The sequence below is a fragment of the Scyliorhinus canicula genome, chromosome 23 (genome assembly GCF_902713615.1).
Source record: "Scyliorhinus canicula chromosome 23, sScyCan1.1, whole genome shotgun sequence".
NCBI lineage: Eukaryota > Metazoa > Chordata > Chondrichthyes > Carcharhiniformes > Scyliorhinidae > Scyliorhinus > Scyliorhinus canicula.
Genome location: NC_052168.1, coordinates 14463684 through 14487460, shown reverse-complemented (window position 1 = coordinate 14487460; position 23777 = coordinate 14463684). Strand labels below are relative to the sequence as shown.

Below are 23777 nucleotides of genomic sequence, written 5' to 3'. Positions count from 1 at the left end.
GCTACCCACTGTGCTACTGTGCTGACTCGCAAAAATTTACATCACTGAAGGAGGCCAATTCCATTTGAATCCATAGAATCCCTACTGTGCAGAAGGTGGCCATTCAGCCCATCGCGTCTGCACCGACCCTCCGAAAGAGCGCCCTCCCTGGGCCCACTCTCCTGCCTAACCTGCACATTTTGGGACATTACGGGGCAATTTTAGCGTAGCCAATCCCCCTAACCTGCGCTCCTTTGGACTGTGGGAGGAAACCGGAGCACCCGGAGGAAACCCACACAGACATGGGGAGAAAGTGCAAACTGCACAGTCACCCGAGGCTGGAATCGAACCCGGGTCCCTGGCGCTGTGAGGCACAAGTGCTAACCACTGCGCCACCGTGCCGTTCCACCTGTTTGTGGGGGCAGAGGGCAGTGGGAGGTGCTATGCCCTTGCATGTGGGTGGCGGGATGGACCGTGTTCGTGGGGGATACCTGACCGTGTGGTTGACTTATGCTGGCAGTGCCAATACTGTCTGTGCCAATGCCAATTGGTTACAGTCAGCATTGGCCTGGTTTGGTTGACCGGACGATTGGCGTGGAGTCAGGAGGTTTTGCTTCAAGTCTTGAAATGAAATGAAAATGAAAATCGCTTATTGTCACGAGTCGGCTTCAATGAAGTTACTGCGAAAAGCCCCTAGTCGCCACATTCCGGCGCCTGTCCGGGGAGGCTGGTACGGGAATCGAACCGTGCTGCTGGCCTGCTTGGTCTGCTTTAAAAGCCAGCGATTTAGCCCAGTGAGCTAAACCCGCCCCCTTGCTGCTGGAAGTGGGGATAGTAACCTTGGCTAATACTCCAGTGCAGTACCGAGGGAATCATTGTGCTGTTCTCGCCCTCGGGCACACATTAAGGGTTCCATATTGCTACTTGAAGTGCAGGAAGGTCGTCCATTGTTCTGGATCATACTTTGCCCTCAATCCTAGTTCTGTTGGCTCGCAGCTCCCTCACTGGGGTACAGTTTAATGGACACCGGTGGGCGCCTATTCATCTTTCCCGACCGTGAGTGAGCGCTGTCTCTGACAACGAAAGGAACTGACCTTTGGCTCCACCCTGAACCCAACGGGCACTTCGAGGAAGCAGCACTGTGCAGGAATCGGAGGTGGAAAGAAAGACGCGCATTGATAGAGCGCCGTTCACACTCTCGGGATTGCCGAAGCATTCCGCAGCCAATGAAGTGCTTCCGAGGGGCAGTCACTGTTGGAATGTAGAAACCCGGCAGCTGACTTTTCCCACAGCAAGATCCCGTAAATAGCACTGTGACCACAACCGGCCAAACTGTTTTTTATTTTTGTGCGGTATCGATTCCGAAGATAAATATTGGCACGGGGTTCTCCTCCAAGCGCAGCGCCATGAGATCTTTTCCCAGTCCGCTGAGGAGGACGTGGGGTCTAACATCACATCCGAAAGCCGCAGCTCGGACAGTGCGGCGCTCCCTCAGTACGCTGCACGTCGGCCTACATTTTGGTGCCCAAGCCTCTGGGCTGGGCCTTGAGTTCACAGCCCGACTCCCGAGGTGTGAGTGGTACCAGCTCGGCCGCAGCTGGTGTCTAAACTGTTGGTGTAAATTATTATTTCCCTGTCTCTGATCCAGATCCATTGTGGAAAATTGCAGTTCCTAACCGTGGAGGGAAGCTCGAATTCCACTGCACTCTTTTGGCAGGTTTTCCATGTGCCTTTCCCAGGGAGTTTGGGATTCCCTGTGTTGTCAGCAATGATGGTCGCGGGAACCTGAAGCTCAAGCTCCACCCAGTGGCTGAACGTGTATCTGCAGGCGACCCTGAATGAAGCTTCACACAATCGTAGGAAGTTTACGGCAGAGGGATCATAGAACCCTGTGGTACAGAAGGAGGCCATTCGGCCCACTAAGTCCGCACCGACTCCTCTGAATAGGGAGCCTACCTTGGCCCACTCACCTACACTATCCCCGCAACCCCACCCAACCTGCACGGCAAAGGGCCAATTTAACTCGGCCAATGCACCTAAACTGTACATCTCTGGAGGCCACTCGGCCCGTCGCGTCTGCGCCGGCCGAGAAGCGAGCCACCCAGCTTTAACCTCGCTTTCCAGTGTTTGGTCCGTCACCCTGCGGATTGGGGCACTCGAGGTGTGTTGCACGTTTTACTATGGGCGTAAAACGCGTTTATTGGAGTGTATTAACACGCCTCCGAGTTCGACGTGTGCTTAACACTGCTAGGCTCTGTTCTATGTAATTATTTAGCTCTGGAGTCGCCAGCTGCCGTATAGGCAACGTCACAAGTATTCCAAGGTCAAGTTCAAAGTAATAAAGACGATACACCGATTAGTAAAGTTCAAACGATCAATATTTATTATACAGTTATAATAAATACTCATGCACGCACTAAGAGACTAAGCTACAACTAAACTTAAGCAAACAGAATACTTATCTAACAGGAACAGGCAAGGTCAGAGAACGAGGCCTTCGTCCTGGTTTTGTCTGCAGCCTTCAGCAAGCGTTCTGGTACTTGGGAGTCTAGTGGGCTTGGATCGCGTAGCGAGCGTTGAACTTACGGTTTCGGCGGCTGGTGCTCAACGGCTGGAGTCAGGATGCGCGATGTCAGTCGGAGCCGGAGCACGGGTTTAACAGACCGGACAACACGAGGTCCCTATCTTTTATAGGGGTTCCATTGTCCTTCCCTCTTCTCGGGCGGGCTCTACCTATTGGATCAATTTCTTATCGATACTGGATTAATTCCCCAATGCGAGGGGGTCTCCGTGATGGAGGGGGCGTTTCTTATGTCCTTTTGTTTGGAGGTTTCTGGTGCCTCGATGTCTGGGTCTTGATTAGAATGTGTCCATTCAGAACCAAATGTATCTATTGTGTGGGTGTTCAAGTCTGATGGCCTCATTAGCATGCAAAGCGTTTTGCCATTTGCACCTAGCTAAGGTCTTTTCACCTGAGCCCAAACTGGTTTCTGCTGCTGCAGAATGCAAACTGCTCTTTGCAGACTGCTGTTCTGGCTAAACTGTCTGTTTCCCAGCAGTCTTCCATTTTAGTTTGGCTCAGTGTCCATTTTGCGTGGCCAGCATGGCTACATTCCCTCCTTGTGATCCTCACAATCATACTATTGTGAAGGATCACCTATGTACTTTGCCTTCCTTGTGTTCTGACCTCTTGCCAGTTCCTGTTCTACTCTGTTCTAAACTATGGGAAGAAGAGAAAAAAATTTTTAACTAACATTTCTACTTGGCCCTATGTCAAAGGGACATGCATTACTACAACTGGGAACCTCTACCTATCACTATTAACCTTAACCTTAACTTAAACATTTAATCACTCTAAAACCTTAACCATTCACACCACAACATCACTTCCCAACTCGGCAGTCGAGTATGGAACAATATAATACATGGCTGAATTTTATTTACAGAGTGTTGTAATCAGTGAGGGGTTGAGGGGTTTGGTGGAATCCGAAGATGGGGGATTGAACTCTATAGATGGGTGAGGTGCTGGAACGAGAGGCTCTCCTCTTCCATTTCCTCAACCTGAGGGTCTGCACTAGGATGATGAGGATCGCGATCACCAACAGTGATTCGATTATGTAGGACATGGAGTACCACGTCATGAATTTAGTACACCAGGTCTGAACCTCGCTGATCAGAGCTGAGCACTGGGGGTTTGTTGTACTAACATTTACGGTGGGGGTTGTGGGGGAAACGTGTCTTGTTTCCACACATATACATATGACATTAAACAGTAATAAGTGGGCTTCCATCATCTTTTGTTGTTCTTCTTCTTTCTCTTCCTTCTTCCTCCGGTATTGACAATCCTGGCTTCGACCTCTGTCTCGTCCTTTGAAACCTTTGGGATCAAGCACAGTATCTGTCAATACACAGTTTAAGACCTTTACTTGTTAGTGCATCTGTCTTTCAAAACCCAATTGACCCTTTAAAATGACTGGCTAAGTCACACCCTGTGACTCCCCTCATTTTTTTTTTCAAAAAAGCGAATTTAAAGACCAGCATACACCTAACAATCCTTCCTTCTGCGAGCCGTCTCGCAGGCTTTGCTGATTTACCATCCGAATGTTTCCGGATGTAAATAGCATGTGGGATGGCGGCCGAAGGGCTACCTAACGTAAAATGAAAACAAACTTGGAAACAAACATCCGAATGAGTTGCGTATGGGCCGCTACGGGTACGAGTTGGATGGAATCCCCGGGTAGGGCGTGCTGTGCCATACCCGAGCTTGGCTGACCAAGGGTTGGTTCTCAGACAGGGCGGGTCCTCAGTGCCGTTTGTCCACTGCCTGAGTAACCCGGAAAGAAACGGGTACGAATGTGTTGACCATGACTTGCAGCCTCTATTTCGCCGAATAGAGGGGCACCTAAAAACAATGGAGCCAAGATGCTCCGTTCTGAAAACAGGGAACAAGTCGTGAACCGTGTCGGTTCACCAGAGGATACAACTGAAGTTCACAGAAATATCTGCAGATAAACTATTTGGCGTGTGGCCTTACAACTTTGGAAAAGATCTCCAATCAAACCGAAGTTCTCAAAGGTATCTGCGGACAAGCTAACGTGTATGTGAGGTGGTCACAATCTTTTCAGCTGAAAAGAAGATGTCCATCCTCCAACTGAAACATTTACATTCCTGAAAACAAACAAACATAAAACGAAGACAAACATACGTGCAGGTTCCATCAGAAAGGACATCGTTTCCCTCAAACGATTCCTATCTTACATCATCTGGACACCTCACTTTGATTCTGCCTCTGTGAACAGGGTCACAAAGGGGTTGCCGTGTCGGGAGTCAGACACCGTGTCGTCCTGCTCTCCCGGATCCCACACCCTTGTGTGGATCAGGCATGCTATTTTGGAATTGTGTGACCGGGGGTCACTCTCGTCATTGCGGACAAGTCTGTAGGAATTGTCCCTGTGCCATTGTGTAGCGTCGAGTGTGTTGTCGGGGTAGTCGGGGTCGGGTGGTGGTTCTGGATATTTGAGGTAAGTGACTTCCATGGGGTCACTGGAGTCGGGGTCGTAGTTGGTGCAGTGTGGGCTGTATGGCTGTGTGGTGTCGCTGTCTTCCGAGTCAGTGTCTGTCCTACTGTCTCTGCTGTGGCAGCTTGTGGGCGTGTCGGGGCGTGGTCTGTAGTGGTCTGTGGGCGGAGTCGTGGGCGAGTCCGTTGATGAACTGGTCTGTGAGGGGGATGGTGGAAAAGTGTCTCTGGTGGGCGGGGTGAAGTGTTCTGCTGCATCCAGCAGGACATGGTGAGCATGGTTGGCCTGTGTTCCATATGCCTTTAACTGGTTTATATGGAACCACGCGGTCTTCCCATTAGGATACTTTATCCTGTAAACGGAGGGGCTAATTTTGTCCGAAATTGAGTAGGGACCGGAATATTTTGGAGCCAAAAAACTGCTGGGGTTATAAACAGATAACATTACCTGTTGCCCAACCTGGAATTCTGTGGTGTGGACGGTCTTATTGAAACAGGCAGTACGTTGCTGTCGGCGTTTCCCTAGCTGGACTGCGGCTGCGAGCTGTGCAGACCTCACAGTCTCAACTAGATCTTTAACTGCCTTTTCATGTGTGAGGGCCGTCACTTCGGGGCTTGTCATGTCCAGTCCTAAAAGGAATTCTGTACCTTTCATAGGGCGTCCGGTCATGAGTGTGTGTGGTGTGTATCCTGTCGATGTGGAGACAGTGTTCCTTATGAACATAAGTGCAAATGGGAGCACTGAATCCCATGTGGAATTGTTCTCTTGAACCATTTTCCTGAGGGTAGTTTTTAGGGTCCGATTCATGCGCTCCACAATCCCGCTGGACTGTGGATGATACGCAATGTGGAAGTTCTGTTTGATTCCGAATATTGTCAGGACGTTCCTCATGACCCGTCCTGTAAAGTGAGATCCCTGGTCCGAATCGATACTTCGGGGTAAACCCCATCTCGTGAAGATGTGGTGGGTCAGGATCTTTGCAGCTGTCTTTGCTGTATTTGTTCGTGAGGGAAATGCCTCTACCCACTTGGTAAAGGTATCTATCACCACCAGAACGTATTTATAGCCATTCCGACAAGGGGGCAATGGACCTATAAAGTCGATCTGGAGGTTTGTCCAAGGGCCGTTAACTGGGCGAGTATGCCGAAGTTGTGCTTTCTTAGAATACCTCTCCGGGTTATTCTGAGCACAAATCAGGCAATTCTCTATGTAGTGCGTTACATCATTCCTGAGATTAGGCCACCAACAGAGTTGCCTGAGGTGCCTCGTTGTTGCATCAATTCCCTGATGCCCGTGTCCGTCATGGAACAAGGCAATCATCTGATTCCTGTCCTGCTGTGGAACCACATAAAGTTGGTCCTTAATGATCACACCCTCATGTGTGGTCAGTGTGTGTTTAAAGTGCTCGTAAGCAGGCACAAAGTTTCCCTTGAAAACCTCCCTGAGGTCTCCGTCCTGTTTCTGTGCTGCCACGAGATCTTTAATATCAGTCTGTGAGACTTGGACTGCGCTCACAGGGGCGCTAGCTGGTGCGCTAGCTGGGGGGGTCCATAAGTGTCCTCTCCTGGAACCTGCCTTAGCCAACGCGTCGGCTTTTACATTCCCAGGGGGTGATGACCTATGGTGGCTTCGAACTTTTATAATGCCGAAGGTCCTGTCCTTCGCTTTCTCTAGGATATGCTGGAGTAAGGGGGCTGATGGAAGGGGTTTTCCGTCTGCGGAGACAAAACCTCGTGTCCTCCACAGGGGCAGAAAATCTGTTAGGCTATTGCATACATATAAGCTGTCTGAATATATGTCTGCTGGGCTGGGGAAAGAATCGGGGTGGTCCACTATGTACGCTATGGCTGCTAGCTCTGCTGCCTGCGCGCCTAAGTGACCTGGTAACTTAAGAGCTATCTCTTCGAGAGCGCGCCCCTGCGCGTCCTCTACATAGATGCCGCATCCTGTGATACGCTCACCATTTAAAACTGTGGAGGAACCGTCTACATAAATCCTCAAGGGTCCACACGTGTCTGTGGGCTGGGGGCTTTGTTTCGGGTTCCCTATCTTCCTGGGGGGTGTTTTTGCTAAAAAGGGTCCTGTGCTATGCAGGGGAGCTACAATTTCACAGTCATGGGGCTGTCCGGGGTATTGGAGGTTGTCAGCTAAGTATGTGTGTGTGCGTGTCCGTTTCACTGTAATGTCCCGTCCTTGTAAAAGTAGGGTCCACCTAGCTGCCCTAATCTGGCTAACTGAACCGTCCTTCAGTCGACCGTCTAGTAGTAGCTGTGTGGGTGTGTGTTCGGTTAGAATAGTAATGGGGTTTAGTCCGGTGATGTATGAGAAATACTGTACTGCCCAGAAGACAGCAAGGAGGTGCCTCTCACAGGCTGAAAATCCTTGTTCTACCGGGTCTAACAGTCGGGAGGCATAAGCCACTGGTCTTAGCTGCTCGTGCCGTTCCTGAAGCAACACGGCCGAGAGGGTCAGATCGGTGCTCGCTACCTCTATTGCGTACGGTGAAAGTTGGTCGGGGACTAGCAGCGCGGGTGCTGCACTAAGGGCTCGTTTCAACTCTTCCACAGCGCCTGTATGCTGCGGAAGCCATTCCCAGGGGGCTCCTTTCTTAAGGAGGTCTGAAAGTGGGGCGGCTTTTGTCGCGAATCCGTCGATGTGGTTCCGACAATAGCCAACCAGTCCTAAAAACGACCGGAGGGCTGATACATTTTGGGGAAGGGGCAATTTGACGATCGAATCAATTCTTTTGAATTCGATCTCGCGTTTGCCGTGCGTGATGACTGATCCCAAATACATCACTTTACTTTCCAATATTTGGGCCTTTTTCGGGTTAACTTTACAGCCAATTTCAGTTAAGAGTTCCAGGAGTTCGGCCAGAAGCGAAATGTGCTCTGCCTTTGTGTCTGTCTGCAGTAGTAGGTCGTCTACATACTGTACCAGACAATCGGGTCGGGAAAATTTCTCTAATCCACTTGCCAGCTGTCAGTGGAAAATGGAGGGTGAATTGTGGAATCCTTGTGGGAGGCATGTCCACGTGTACTGCTGAGTTTTGAAAGTGAATGCGAATTTGTATTGGCACGCTTTTGCCAATGGTATTGACCAGAATCCATTACTGATGTCCAATACCGTGAAGTACTTGGCGTTGAGACCCTGCTTGAGCATGGTCTCGGGACTAGTAGCTACCGTTGGGCCTACTGCGGGGGTTACTTTGTTGAGTTCCCGATAATCGATGGTCAGACGCCATGATCCATCGGGCTTCCTCACTGGCCAAATAGGGGCATTGTTGGTGGAGGCTACCGTTCTCAGTACACCTTGGTCCAACAAGCTGCCTATAACTTTTTCTATTTCCACCTCTGCTTCAAGGGGAAATCTATACTGCTTTTGCGGTCGGGGGTCCTGTCCGGTAACATGAACTTGTCCAGTCATTCTGCCACAGTCATGACGGTGACTTGCAAATGCTGTCCTGTGTTTGTTTAGTAGGGCCTTAATTTGTCGGTCGGTGTGGAGTGTAGTCAGGTCGAATGAGTACTCTCCCACTGCGCTAATCCGATTAGCGTAGTCTCCTACTGTGAGGGTGGCTGGGGCTCTGTCTGATCTCGCCATTCGCCAGACACACTGGTTCACTGGGTCGAACGACAAGCTATGAGCGTTCATAAAATCTATCCCCAGGATGTGCTCTGCTGTCCGGGGAAGATTTACTAAAACTACGGGGTGCCTTGTGCTAATGTTCCCTAGCTGGATCGCTACGGGTGCTGTGATATGTCCCTGCTGCGAGTGTCCGGTGAACCCGCTAAGTGTGATGGTGGAGGTGGTCGGCCACGTGTCTGCGTGTGCCGTGGTTGTGGAGTTAATGGTGGTGCGGGATCCTCCTGTGTCCCACAGTAACTCTATGGGCTTCCCTTTGACTTTTGCCGTGACTACGGGCCTCCCTGATGAGTCCCATAGTGTGTCACAGACCCAAGTGGGGGAGCCCGAACACCGTCAGTTCGTCTCGTCCACATTGGTGGGTCCTGACTGTACTGCTACATTGTGGATGGGTTTTGCTTTGTTGCGGTTCAGAGTGCCTGTCTGCTGGCCTCTCTGAGATCGCTGGGGTGCATTACACTCTTTTGCCCAATGCCCTAACTGTCCACAGTTATAGCATTCCTGTCCTTTCTGTTGAGGGCTGCTCTTGCCTTCATTTACCCATGCGGGCTTCTGGTGCTCTCTGACTGCTTGGATATCTGCAGCAGCCTGAGCCTCTTCTGGGGATCTAACCTTTCCTTTTGCCTGAAGCAATTGCTCCCAAGCGCGGGACAATCTTTTCAGGACCCATTTTTCGTTATGGGCCTCTTCTGAGGGGTCGTAACTATTGCAAGCGCTCTGTCCTGCTTCTGTTGCGTGTGAGATAATTGTGCGCGTCCACTTAACCATGTTTTCGCGGGTTAAATGCGCTCTATCTAGCTGTCCGAAAACTGCGCTGAAATGAATCCACAGCCTTCCTGCGAATGCTGTGGGGTGTTCGGATCTCTTCTGCCTGCACTTATTCAATCCTTCTACGGGGTCACCTCTATTGTACCCGATGGCATCTAAAATGGCAGTGTGCATCTCCTCTAGGCTGCCTCCTGCCACGTTTTGTGGGTCGGGGAGGGCTGCCACTACACTCTGGTCCAAGCTCAGCACGGTGAGCTTAACCTGCTCTCTCTCATCCAGGCCGTACATGGTAGCCTGCTGTTTTACTTTAGCAAAGAACTGGTGGGGGTCTGCGGTGGGGAGGAACGGAGTGATCTTTTCACAAGCGTCCCTTAGCTGGGTTACTGTTAAAGGGGTGGTGTAAGTTATGTCTGGGGCGCCTTCTGATTCGGCTTTCCTCTGTGTGGTTACGGGATTCATGGGTGCGGTTATGATCTGAGCTGTGGGGGGTTGGGGTGCCTGTCGTTTCTGCTGAGCTGCTGGCGCACATGTTCCCTGAACATAACGCTGCGCTGTCTCGCTTAATTCCTGCCAATCTGGGGCATTTTCCCCATCTAACTGTGCTCCAAAGGTGCTTTGGAAGCCATTCTGCACCGAAAGCAGAGATTGCAGTTCCGCAATCTGTTTCCTGCATTTCGCGTGGTCAACTGTGCTTTGTCTTTGTTCGGTCGTTGCAGCATGGAGTGCTCTCAAAGCTGCTTTGAGATCGGAACATTGCCTCTGCAATGCCTCCACCTGCTTTTCCGATTCCTGTCTTATCAGAACGGCACGTTGCACGTCCTGATAGGCTTTCTCATACTGGGTCTGGGAACTGTTCAGATGAGCTAGACAAGACTGGTGAGCCCTCTTGGCATCATCCACCTCTCTATCCTTCTCTGCCAACTTCCCTTTTAATTCCAGGTTTTCTTTCTCGATGTCCCTGACATCGACCTTACTCATTCGGTTCCTTTCCTCTAAATCTGTCCGGAGCGTCCTGATGACCTCCTCTGCGCCTCGCAACTGTGCCAAGCAGGACACAATCGCCATCGGCTTGCGTGCTTTACCTAAACTCTTTTTGTGTATTTGAGAGAGGTTCTCCCACCAAGTATGACCTATACTTCCGGGACCTGTCTCCTCATTTGCACAAAACTCTTTCCAAAGGGGCCATCCCTTTCCTTGTAAATATTTGCGGAGTTCCAGCTCCCACGTGGGACACTGGCCTACTCTGCTACTGCTGCTGGTCGCTGCGACCACAAACTTTGCTGGATCCATCAGACGTTCCATTGCCTGCATGGCCATTTCCTCTGACTCTCTTTTTATAATTTGGAACAGGGGGTTGCTGGGGTGGTGTTTCGAGAAAAGGGTACGGCTTACGCTATTTTCCGATCACAAAACTACCGAAAGTTTGTCGCAACAAAAAGCTTTCAGTTTTACCTTACAGCCCTGTTAGTACGCATGCACTAAAACACACTTCCGAATTTCGCTTATTATTTTGAACACCTTGAATACTTGTGATCTCTTTCTTTCTCTGCAATTTGGAGTTCTAATTCAAATTTCAGGGTCCTGGACACTGTGGTGTTTCCACTTAAAACAGGGTCCCGGCGGATGTCGCCACTAAATGTTGCACGTTTTACTATGGGCGTAAAACGCGTTTATTGGAGTGTATTAACACGCCTCCGAGTTCGACGTGTGCTTAACACTGCTAGGCTCTGTTCTATGTAATTATTTAGCTCTGGAGTCGCCAGCTGCCGTATAGGCAACGTCACAAGTATTCCAAGGTCAAGTTCAAAGTAATAAAGACGATACACCAATTAGTAAAGTTCAAACGATCAATATTTATTATACAGTTATAATAAATACTCATGCACACACTAAGAGACTAAGCTACAACTAAACTTAAGCAAACAGAATACTTATCTAACAGGAACAGGCAAGGTCAGAGAACGAGGCCTTCGTCCTGGTTTTGTCTGCAGCCTTCAGCAAGCGTTCTGGTACTTGGGAGTCTAGTGGGCTTGGATCGCGTAGCGAGCGTTGAACTTACGGTTTCGGCGGCTGGTGCTCAACGGCTGGAGTCAGGATGCGCGATGTCAGTCGGAGCCGGAGCACGGGTTTAACAGACCGGACAACACGAGGTCCCTATCTTTTATAGGGGTTCCATTGTCCTTCCCTCTTCTCGGGCGGGCTCTACCTATTGGATCAATTTCTTATCGATACTGGATTAATTCCCCAATGCGAGGGGGTCTCCGTGATGGAGGGGGCGTTTCTTATGTCCTTTTGTTTGGAGGTTTCTGGTGCCTCGATGTCTGGGTCTTGATTAGAATGTGTCCATTCAGAACCAAATGTATCTATTGTGTGGGTGTTCAAGTCTGATGGCCTCATTAGCATGCAAAGCGTTTTGCCATTTGCACCTAGCTAAGGTCTTTTCACCTGAGCCCAAACTGGTTTCTGCTGCTGCAGAATGCAAACTGCTCTTTGCAGACTGCTGTTCTGGCTAAACTGTCTGTTTCCCAGCAGTCTTCCATTTTAGTTTGGCTCAGTGTCCATTTTGCGTGGCCAGCATGGCTACAGGTGCCCATCCAGACGCCATTTAAATGAGCAAAAATCCTGCAGATGCTGGAATCAGAGCAGAGGATGCTGGGAAATCTCAACAGGTCTTAGTAGCACCTATCAGGGGAGGAGCAGAGTTAACATTTCGAGTCCTTCGATTCCTCATCAGAACTGAAGGGGGGGGGGGGGGGAATGTAGAAACTGCAACAAAACGGAGCAACTTTAAGAATAAAAGACAGATGGCCCGGTGTGAGAGGACAAGGTGGTGTTTTGCGTTGAGGCAATACATACATGGAAATTTTTTTTTTTAAAAGGGGGTTTAAGATAGAGGAGAAAGGTCATAATCTCACGTTGGCTTTGAGATGTTGAGGGTTTCTGCTTCCACTACCGTTACTGGCAGAGTCCCAGACCCGCTCAACCCTCTGCATGAATAGAGTTTTCCTCATCTCTGCTCTCAACTGTGCCCAATTCGTTTTTTCCAATTAAGGGGCAAATTTAGCGTGGCCAATCCACCTACCCTGCACATCTTTGGGTTGTGGAGGTGAGACCCACGCAGACACGGGGAGAATGTGCAAACTCCACACGGACAGTGACCCAGAGCCGGGATCGAAACAGGGACCTCGGCGCCGTGAGACTGCAGGGCTAACCCACTGTGCCACCTTGCTGCCCTTCATTGCTGCAACCTTCCAGTCCTTGGTGGCAACATCCATGTAAATCTCCCTCATAAATGCACGACACAGGTGAAGGTTGTCATGATATGCAAACATGCAACCAATGAACACTCAGAATAGGCCACAACCAATGGGCAGTCAGGACACTCAGAGGCGGCATCACCACAAGGGGGCATGACAGAAACACTATAAAAGGGATGAGGCACACACACCCTGCCTCTTTCCACAGACAGACATCTAGAGAGTTAGACAGGGTTGATCAGCAGCATCACACCCCAGCACGTGGCTTCGAGCAAGTTGGCCCAGTTAGACTGAGTTACTGCAGTTAGATTAGCAGAGAGTCAAACTCATTTGAGAACGGTGTTAATAGTTCAATAAACACGTTGCACTCATTTCAGAGTCTGGAGCATCCTTTAGTTAAGACTGCATCAAGTAGCAGCCAGTGTTATCCGAAGCAGCAGAACACAACAAAGTTGACCATGACCAACGATTTGATTGTCATTTGTTTGCAGAGATCTGTCTTCTTTTGGTTCGCCACCGGTGGAGCTGGGTTTTGTATTAACCGGGGATTGGCACTGAAGATGGCACCTTGGGCAAGGTAGGTGTCCAATTGGGGATGTAACTGGACTGAGTTATTTCGATGAGAATGTTTTGCGATCCACTGCTCCCAAACATCGCACGATTCTCGTTTATTTGTTTTTACGACTCTTACTGATTATTACGCCACATAATCTTTCTTCCTTCAAACCTTCATGGAGGCCTGACACCCACAGGATTAAATGTTTAAAAATAAGAGTCAAAGTCTTTTGATGTGTTGCCAACCCGCCAGGATTGCCCTGGAGCTTCCCAGGAACTGAAAATCAATCTCCAGGAAACTGTTGGGACCAGGGAAAAAAGCTATAGTGGCCAACATAGGGACAGAGCAACAGGCTCTACCTGTCGTAGAATCATAGAATCCCTACAGTGCAGGAGGAGGCCATTCGGCCCATCGAGTCTGCAAAGATCCATGTCCCACCCTATTCCTGCAACTCCATAACCGAACGTTCACATCCCTGGACACTAAGGGGTAACTTAGCATGGTCAATCCATGTACCCTGTACAACTTTAAACTGTGGGAGGAAACCGGAGCACCCGGAGGAAACCCACGCAGACACGGGGAGAACGTGCAGACTCAGCACAGACAGTGATCCAAGCCGGGACTCGACCCTGGGTTCCTGGCACAGTGAAGCAACAGTGCCAACCTCTGTGCTACCGTGCCACCCAACAATAGGGATGGCCACAAATGTTTGCCTTGCCATATCCCCTGAAATAAGAAGTTTTAAGATAAATATCGATTAATGAATTATCTATTCACTTTCCAATTGGTTTCCAATTGTGTGACCGTGGTTTCCTGTGAAGCTGGGCTTGTCAATTGACCAATGCTGGAGTGTGAGGCCGGGACACTGAAGTCAAAAGGCAAAAGGAGATTGATGTATTTCTGATTTTCAAAACGGGTTAAAGGGATATGGGGAACCCGTGGGGAGATGGATTTGAGACCAGGAAGAGATTAGCCATGATCTGATTGAATGGCGGAGCAGGCTCGGAGGACTGAATTGCCTCCTTCTGCTCCTAATTCCTATGTTCCTACGTCACAAGGCAAAACATCGAGAATTAGCCCAATCAGAATTTGTCATGTAGAGAAAACTGCCATCGAGAATTTTGTCCCCTTGAGGCTACCATACATGCATGTACCAGCAGAGGGAGTCTGCTGGCACGAGATAATGAAGGGTCCATGTTTAATAGCTCGTGCAGTTATAATTTTAAATTTCTCTTGCTGAAGATAGAACCCTTTACAAAGAGAGAAAAAGAGGGAGATACTGTAGAAGAAAAAAAGAGGCTAAGAAACAGGCCTCCCACAACATTGCCTAACATCGTTGTTGAGGATGAAAATGAAATGAAATGAAAATCGCTTATTGTCACGAGTAGGCTTCAATGAAGTTACTGTGAAAAGCCCCTAGTCACCACATTCCGGCGCCTGTCCGGGGAGGCTGGTACGGGAATTGAACCGTGCTGCTGGCCTGCTTGGTCTGCTTTAAAAGCCAGCGATTTAGCCCAGTGAGCTAAATTTGCACGGTTTTGTTGGTGATTGTGTTGAAACAGCAGAGAACCCTTGCATTTGAAACAAACTCTAATTTATTTCTCTATTAGTGACGGAAATTTTATGAATACTGCAGAGCGGATTCGTCTCCCTGACGACTGCACCATCGGCTACATCATTGAGGCCATCCTGGGTGTGAATCTGATTCAAAGTCGACTCTTCCACTCCCACCTCGAGAACTTGCAGCTGGTCTCGAAATCCCAGGTTCAAAGTCAGGTAGGTCCCGCCATCGTTTTCTGAGCAGAATCACGTTGGTGCCAACCGGGTTCAGTGTTAGACGCAAAATGTGAAGGAAGGAACATCCATTGTATCTCAGTCGGGCCGGTTAGCTCAGTTGGTTAGAGCGTGGTGCTAATAACACCATTGTCGCGGTTTCGATTCCTGTGCGGGCCACTAGCCTTCATTTGGGGCAGCACGGTAGCATGGTGGTTAGCATAAATGCTTCACAGCTCCAGGGTCCCAGGTTCGATTCCCGGCTGGGTCACTGTCTGTGCGGAGTCTGCACGTCCTCCCCGTGTGTGCGTGGGTTTCCTCCGGGTGCTCCGGTTTCCTCCCACAGTCCAAAGATGTGCGGGTTAGGTGGATTGGCCACGCTAAATTGCCCGTAGTGTCCTAAAAAGTAAGGTTAAGGGGGGGGTTGTTGGGTTACGGGTATAGGGTAAATACATGGGTTTGAGTAGGGTGATCATTGCTCGGCACAACATCGAGGGCCGAAGGGCCTGTTCTGTGCTGTACTGTTCTATGTTCTATGTTCCTTTCTTACCTATGGATTCAGTACACCGACGATGTAGCAATGCACTGTTGCTGTGGAAACAGTTCTCAACCCTAAATCTTTCCACCCCAAAGGAGGATCCATGATAGACACTTGTAAGTAGCAATGCTTGGAATTTACAGCCCAGAAGCAGGCCATTCGGCCCAACTGGTCTGTGCTGGCTGTTATGCCCCACACCTCGCAACCATCTTCATCGGATCCTATTTCTCGATTCCCTCATCCTCTGAACTGGTTTCGCCTTGAATGCATCTAAACCGTTCACCTCAACTAATCCCCATGGTAGCGAGCTTCATATTCAAGCCATTCTCTGGGTAAAGAATGCGTAAGGCCTTTGATAAGGTCCCTCATTGCAGACTGGTACAGAAGGTGAAGTCACACGGGATCAGAGGTGATCTGGCAAGTTGGATACAGAACTGGCTCGGTCATAGACGATGGAGGGTAGCAATGGAAGGGTGCTTTTCTGATTGGAGGGCTGTGACTAGTTGTGTTCCGCAGGGATCAGTGCTGGGACTTTTGCTGTTTGTAGTTTATATAAATGATTTGGAGGAAAATGACACAAGGTTTGGTGGCATTGCGGGTAGTGATGAGGACTGTCAGGGTACATCGGTTAGAGACCTGGGCGGAGAGATGGCAGATGGAGTTTAATCCGGGCAAATGTGAGATAATGCATTTTTGAAGGTCTAATGCAGGTGGGAAATATACAGTAAATGGCAGAACCCTCAAGAGTATTAACAGACAGAGGTATCCGGGTGTTTGGGTCAGATGCCACTGAAAGTGGCAACATAGATGGAGAAGGTAGTCAAGAGGGCATTCGGCAGGTTTGCCTTCAATTGCCAGGGCATTGAGTGTAAAAATTGGCAAGTGATGCTGCAGCTGTATCGAACCTTAGTTAGGCCGCACTTTAGGGGCAGCACGGTAGCATGGTGGTTAGCACAATCGCTTCACAGCTCCAGGGTCCCAGGTTCGGTTCCCGGCTGGGTCGCTGTCTGTGTGGAGTCTGCACGTCCTCCCCGTGTGTGTGTGGGTTTCCTCCGGGTGCTCCGGTTTCCTCCCACAGTCCAAAGATGTGCTGGTTAGGTGGATTGGCCATGCTAAATTGCCCGTAGTGTCCTAAAAAGTAGGGTTAAGGGGGGGGGGTTACGGGTATAGGGTGGATACGTGGGTTTGAGTAGGGTGATAATTGCTCGGCACAACATCGAGGGCCGAAGGGCCTGTTCTGTGCTGTACTGTTCTATGACTTAGAATTTAGTGTTCAATTCTGGTCGCCACACTACCAGAAGGAATGTGGAGGCTTTGGAGAGGGTACAGAAGAGGTTTTCCAGAGATGTTGCCTGGTGTGGAGGGCATTAACTATGAGGAGTGGTTGAATAAACTCGGTTTGTTCTCACTGGAACGACGGAGGTTGAGGGACGACCTGATAGAGGTCTACAAAACCTTGAGGGGCGTGGAGATAGTGGATTGTCAGAAGCTTTTTCCCAGGGTCGAGGAGTGGCCGGGGGGGGGGGGGGGGGGGGGGGGGGGGGGGGGGCGGGGGGAGGGGAGAGAGTCACTGGACTAGTAATCCCGAGGCCCAGGCTAATTCTCTGGGATGGCAGGTTCAAATCCCAGCACTGCAGCTGGTGGAATTTGTTTCTTTTTAATAAATTTAGAGTACCCAATTCATTTGTTCCCTATTAAGGGGCAATTTAGCCAATCCACCTACCCTGCACATCTTTGGGTTGTGGGGGCGAAACCCACGCAGACACGGGGAGAATGTGCAAACTCCACACGGACAGTGACCCGGAGCCGGGATCGAACCTGGGACCTCGGCGCCGTGAGGCAGCAGTGCTAACCCACTGCGCCACCCTGCTGCCCTGAACTGGTGGAATTTAAACCCAATTGATAAAATCGGGAATGTGAAGTCTCAGTAATGGCGACCATGGAAAGAAACCACTGTCGATTGTGGCAAATACCCCATCTGGTTCACCGATATCCGTCAGGCAAGGAAATCTGTCGCCCTTACCCGGTCTGGCCCGTCTGTGACTCCAGACCCCCACAGCGATGTGGTTGCCTCTTAACTGCCCCTTTGAAATGGCCGAGCAGAGCCACTCAGTTCAAGGGCAATTGGGGATGGGTAACAGATGCCAGAGATGCCCACATCCTATGACCTAAATTTTTAAAAGTGCACCTTTTATAATGGTTCAGGTGCACTGGTGGATTCTGCCACCGCTGGTCATTTACTGCCTTCGGTGTATGCATATTTATGCAGATTTATGCAGATTAATGCTGATTTATCTACATTTATGTAGATATATGCCACTTTATGCAGATGGGAAGTAGCGTGGGGCAGTCCACTCTCTGTATCTCCCCAGCACAACATCTCTCGCTTAACTAGCATCTGCTATTCCCTGTCTGGCAATCGATGCCTTATGTACCTTCCAGACTCGACATGAACCTCAGCAATTTCAGACTCTAATCTCGACCTAGAACATAGAACATAGAACAGTACAGCACAGAACAGGCCCTTCGGCCCTCAATGTTGTGCCGAGCCATGATCACCCTACTCAAACCCACGTATCCACCCTATACCCGTAACCCAACAACCCCCCCCCCTTAACCTTACTTTTATTAGGACACTACGGGCAATTTAGCATGGCCAATCCACCTAACCCGCACATCTTTGGACTGTGGGAGGAAACCGGAGCACCCGGAGGAAACCCACGCACACAGGGGGAGGACGTGCAGACTCCACACAGACAGTGACCCAGCCGGGAATCGAACCTGGGACCCTGGAGCTGTGAAGCATTTATGCTAACCACCATGCTACCCTGCTGAACTCTAATTTGTTTCTCTAAAATGATTCTCTCGTTCATCCCTCTGCCATTCTCGCTTCTTTTAAAAAAAAATTTTTTTAACCGCTTCGTTTGGCGCTCACCTGCCCAAATCTTTTTTCATTTGGGAGGCACGGGGGGCCACAGGGGTTAGCACCGCTGCCTCGCGGCGCCAGGGATCCGGGTTCAATTCCGGCCTCGGGTGATTGTCTGTGCAGAGTCGGCACGTTATCCCCGTGTCTGCGTGGGTTTCCTCCGGGTGCTCCGGTTTCCTCCCACAGTCCAAAGATGTGCAGGTTAGGTGGATTGGCCATGCTAAATTGCCCCTTAGTATCCAAAGGTCAGGTAACGTGGGGTTATGGCAATAGGGCGGAGCTGGCAGTGGACATGGGCGGAGCGCTCATTCGAAGGGTCGGTACAGACTCGTTGGGCCAAATGGCCTCCTTCTGCACTGCAGGGATTCTATGATTTAACCTCTCCCATCTCCCTTTTGTTTGTTTCCCACCATTCCCTCTTTCGCTTTATTTACAACTGTCTGAAGCATTGGGCGGAATTTTCTCTCCCCCCAACCCCCCCCACCCACCTCCCCCCCTCCCACCGGCAGGGAGAGTGGTGCTGAGGCCAATGATTGACCAGTGTCAGAGGTGTTCATATTGCCCTATCATAAAAAGATCTGTCAGAGCTGGTCACATGGAAGCTTTGGGATGAGGATGTGGTCAGACGTAGAATCCCCAAAGTGCAGAAGGAGGCCATTCGGCCCATCGAGTCTGCACCGACCCAGGCCCGCACCCCTGCCCTATCCCCATAACCCCACCTAATCCTTGGACACTCGGGGGCAATTTATCTTGGCCAATCGATCTGACCTACATGTCTTTGGGTTGTGGGAGGAAACCGGAGCAGCCGGAGAAAACCCACGCAGACACGGGGAGAAGGTGCAAACTCCACACACCCAAGTGGGAATCGAACCAGGGTCCCTGGTGCTGTAGGCAGCAGTGCTAACCATGAGAGACAAATTGGATTTGGAGACTCACCGAGGTTGAGGATGTGAGGCATTGTGAGGTGGGTAGAGGTTGGTGATGGTTTGTGGTTGGGTAGACCGGCTTGAGGTAGTACGGCTGAGCATTGAAAGTATGAGTCAACAGTCTCTGATGCTGGGGTATCTTGTGGGATTCCACTCAGAGTGAAGTAAATGATAATAAATTGAAATCAAAATCAAAATTATTATTTCCAGGTCACTTTAAGTTACGGAACGTTTGAGAACAAGAAAAATATCATTGAGATGAAAGGAACATTTTCTGACGATCAAGACCCTTCCAGGTGAATACATTCTAGCCCATTGTTGCGCCATTGTGAACGACAAAGATATTTGACTGGCTCAGATCAAATCTGAGATCTCAGCTGTTGCATGCAGTGGTTCAAAATGTACAAGATTGAAATGGTGGGTGGTTCCCCATTGACCTGTCCCTTAAATGGGCGGCTGTTTGTTTGATCTGTGGCTCTTGGGTTATGTTGGTTTGAGTGTGAGAGAGGTGGAATGGGCGGGGGCCCACATTATGACCCCATGCCCCACCTTAACCATCCGCCCCCTCCACCACTGGCACGCCATGGCTTCAGCGTGTGCCATCGATAAGATGGCTGCCGAGGCTCCTTTGACAGCACCTTCCAAACCCACAACCTCCACCACCTAGGGGGACAAGGGGAGCGGACACCTGGGAACACCACCGCCTGCAAGACCTCCTCCTGAGTCGTACGCCACCCTGACCTGGAAATAAATCGCCCGTTCCTTCACTGTCGGGTCAGAATCCTGGACCGACCTCCCTAACAGCACTGTGGGTGTACCTACGCCACAGGGACTGCAACGGCTCAAGAAGGCGGCTCACCCCCACCTTCTCGAGGGGCAATTAGGGATGGGCAACAAATGCGGGCCCAGCCAGCGACAGTCACATTCCAAGAATGGAGATAAGGAAAAGAACAGGGGCTGGTCCACAGAGAAAGGAATATTTCCAGGGCAATCATTCCCAGGCCCTCCCTGTGTGTTTCTAGTCGCCCCATCGACAGGCCAAAAGTCGGGAGCGGGTTGCCTGGGAAACGGCGTCATCTGTTCAAACTAAAGGTGCATTTGTTGCCTGGGTGCCTTTTCTGAATGAAGCTACTCTCTGCTTTTTGCTGGAGGAGGCAAACTCAATTTACAAAATAATCCGCAGAATCCCTACAGCGCAGAAGGAGGCCATTCGGCCCATTGAGCCCAATGGGCCTGGGGACTCTGAAACCTCCCTCGGGCCAGCAGCTGGTTGAACAGCTCATTGGCGGAGAGCTGGCTGCAGGTTCAGCACCTTGTTGGGATGCCACCAATGGGAAGGAGAAAAATCTCCAGTTGCAAGCTGGGATTTTTCTGCCCTGTCAGTGGAAGTGGCTGGGCAGAGGGGCGGAGGGGAGGGGGGGGGGGGGGGGATCGGCAGCTCTGACGAGTGTAGAAAGGGGAACCGTTAGCTCCTAGAGGAAATGGTGGCAACCGTTTGGCCAATTGGCCGTCACGTGGCAGAATCGACCTTCAGAGTCGATTTCCAGATATTTGAGGGGTTAATTTGAACCTATTCTGCCGGGGTCAATCGGGGGGGGGGGGGGGGGGGGGGTGTTAACACACCCCTGTGAGTGGGCGTGCATCCCAGTGTGCAGGCATGTGCGGTACACACCCGTGTGCGTGGGCGTGCATCCCAGTGTGCAGGCGTGTACGGGCACGCTGCCCTGTATGGGGGCGTTTACGGGTATTTGTATTCATGTGGGCACTTTTGTGCGCGTGTGTCATGTGAGCATGGGTAGTATTCATGTGTACGGTGTGTGTGTACGCACCTCTGTGTGCCTGGATCGTTGTACACGAGTGTGAGTGTTCATATTATGGGAGGGTGGAATCGTGATTGGCTGCCTCACTGCAGACAAATAATCTGCTGAATCTCAATATGTGTCAGATTCACTGACAACACGAGCACTGCAGCAGCAAGTTATTGTCTCCTAGAGAAGGATGGTTGGGGGAGAGGGGTTGGGTGGAGGGAAGGGGGTGGGGGAGCACATGGGAAGGGAAAATGGATTCCACCAATAAAATCCTTCAGAAAAATTGTAATTTATTTTATATCTTCTGCAGATTCAAGTCTGTTCATTGTCTACTTTACCCAGAAACACCTTGGTGTCCTTAGAAGAAGGCCCCTGACCTCGGTCATGGTCAGGGTTAAAGGTCGCCGGAAGGTGGAGGTCACATGCACTGGCAACTTTGCACTTTCTGAAAGCACTTTGGGCCACTCCCATTTTAGAAAATGTTGTTTAAGCTTAAAAAGAAAAGAAAAAGGGAAGAAGAAAGACTGAAACTCATGGGCTGACTTGGCTGAGCTGGACAATCATTTCTTGAACTGCTGGTAAGAAAATGGCCGCCCTTGGCGCCCCAAATGAGCGGCCCTCAGCTCCGAGCAAATGAGTGAAGGCGATAAATTAGAAGCACAAGACTTCAACTGGACCCTCGTGTGTGCACTGTTTTTTGAAAGAGTTATTTTTAAAGTATATATTTTCTTATTTTTCTACCCCCCCCTCACCCTCTCACTTGCAAGAGAACCCCGAGCGATGTGTCCCCACACACCAGGTGCCTTTTCCAGAAAGATGGTCGGCCATGTTTGTTGGCAAGGGAGCCAGTGAGATGGATTCTCATGGGTTCCAGGAGAAGCATTGACGCCACACTGCGCAGTAACGAGCTTACTGATTGGCTGTTTCCCAACGGCAAGGTTGAACGATTCTGTCAATGGCCTGGAAAATGATATTTTTTAACTTTAAAGAAAAAATAAAGAGTTATAATTTTCATGACGTTGGCGTTTTCTTTTTAGGTTTGCAAATTTGCATCCTTAATTGACTGGGGCAGCAGGGTAGCATGGTGGTTAGCATAAATGCTTCACAGCTCCAGGGTCCCAGGTTCGATTCCCGGCTGGGTCACTGTCTGTGTGGAGTCTGCACGTCCTCCCCCTGTGTGCGTGGGTTTCCTCCGGGTGCTCCGGTTTCCTCCCACAGTCCAAAGATGTGCGGGTTAGGTGGATTGGCCATGCTAAATTGCCCGTAGTGTCCTAATAAAAGTAAGGTTAAGGGGGGGGGGGTTGTTGGGTTACGGGTATAGGGTGGATACGTGGGTTTGAGTAGGGTGATCATGGCTCGGCACAACATTGAGGGCCGAAGGGCCTGTTCTGTGCTGTACTGTTCTATGTACAGTTTGTCGTTTCTCAGCCTGTTCTGGGTTCAAGCCTTTCCGATGGACCGGAATCCTCACGGACGGATGCAATGTTGTTCCCACGGGATGGTGGCACGGTGCTTAGCACTGCTGCCTCACAGCGCCGGGTTCTCGGGTTCAATTCCGGCCTTGGGTGACTGCCTGTGTGGAGCTTGTATTTTCTCCCTGTGTCTGTGTGGGTTTCCTCCGGGTGCTCCGGTTTCCTCCCACAGACCAATGATGTGCAGGTTAGGTGGGTTGGCCATTGCTAAATTGCCCCTTGATGTCCAGGGCAGTGCAGGTTAGATTATGAGGTTACAGGGATGGGCAGGGTGGACATTGCTCCAGTGTTTATCGAAAGGATTGGTGCAGACTTGATGGGCCAAATGGCCTCCTTCTGCAACCGTTGGGATTCAATGATTTGGAAGGGAGCAGAGTATTTTCCCTCAAGGTCCTGGCCAATATTCCCGTCTCAACCAACGCCACCAAAAGAAATAGCGGATGCATTGGTGCTCACCTTCCAAGATTCTATCGATACTGGAACTTTTAGGGCAGCACGGTAGCATTGTGGATAGCACAATGGCTTCACAGCTCCAGGGTCCCAGGTTCGATTCCGGCTTGGGTCACTGTCTGTGCGTAGTCTGCACATCCTCCCCGTGTGTGCGTGGGTTTCCTCCGGGTGCTCCGGTTTCCTCCCACAGTCCAAAGATGTGCAAGTTAGGTGGATTGGCCATGATAAATTGCCCTTAGTGTCCAAAATCGCCCTTAGTGTTGGGTGGGGTTACTGAGTTATTGGGATAGGGGAGGTGCTGACCTTGGGTAGGGTGCTCTTTCCAAGAGCCGGTGCCGACTCGATGGGCCGAATGGCCTCCTTCTGCACTGTAAATTCTATGATAATTCTATGTTACAACAGATTGCAGGGTAGCTGATGTTACCCCACTATTTAAAAAAGGGGTCAGAGAGAGAACAGGGAATTATAGGCCCGTAAGCCTGACGTTGGTAGTAGGGAAATGCTAGAGTCCATTATAAAGGATTAAATAGCAAAGCACTTGGAAAACAGTGGAAGAATCGGACAGAGTCAGAACGGAAATGACACTTGACAAATCTACTGGAATTCCTTGAGGATGTAACTACCAGAGTTGACATGGAGGAGCCAGTGAATGTGGTTTATT

At 50.2% G+C, this 23777-nt stretch overlaps 1 protein-coding gene across 1 annotated transcript in view; it reads left to right on the top strand.

Moving 5' to 3' along the window:
* LOC119956527 (beta-1,3-N-acetylglucosaminyltransferase lunatic fringe-like) overlaps positions 1-22211 on the top strand; it is a 73083-nt gene extending 50872 nt beyond the window's left edge. The window contains exons 5-8 of the mRNA XM_038783816.1: positions 13159-13244; positions 14834-14999; positions 19597-19682; positions 21505-22211. Of these exons, the coding sequence (XP_038639744.1) occupies positions 13159-13244; positions 14834-14999; positions 19597-19682; positions 21505-21556 (390 nt within the window). The 3' untranslated portion in view covers positions 21557-22211. The remainder of the gene's footprint in view (positions 1-13158; positions 13245-14833; positions 15000-19596; positions 19683-21504) is intronic.
* Positions 22212-23777: the final 1566 nt, after the last annotated feature.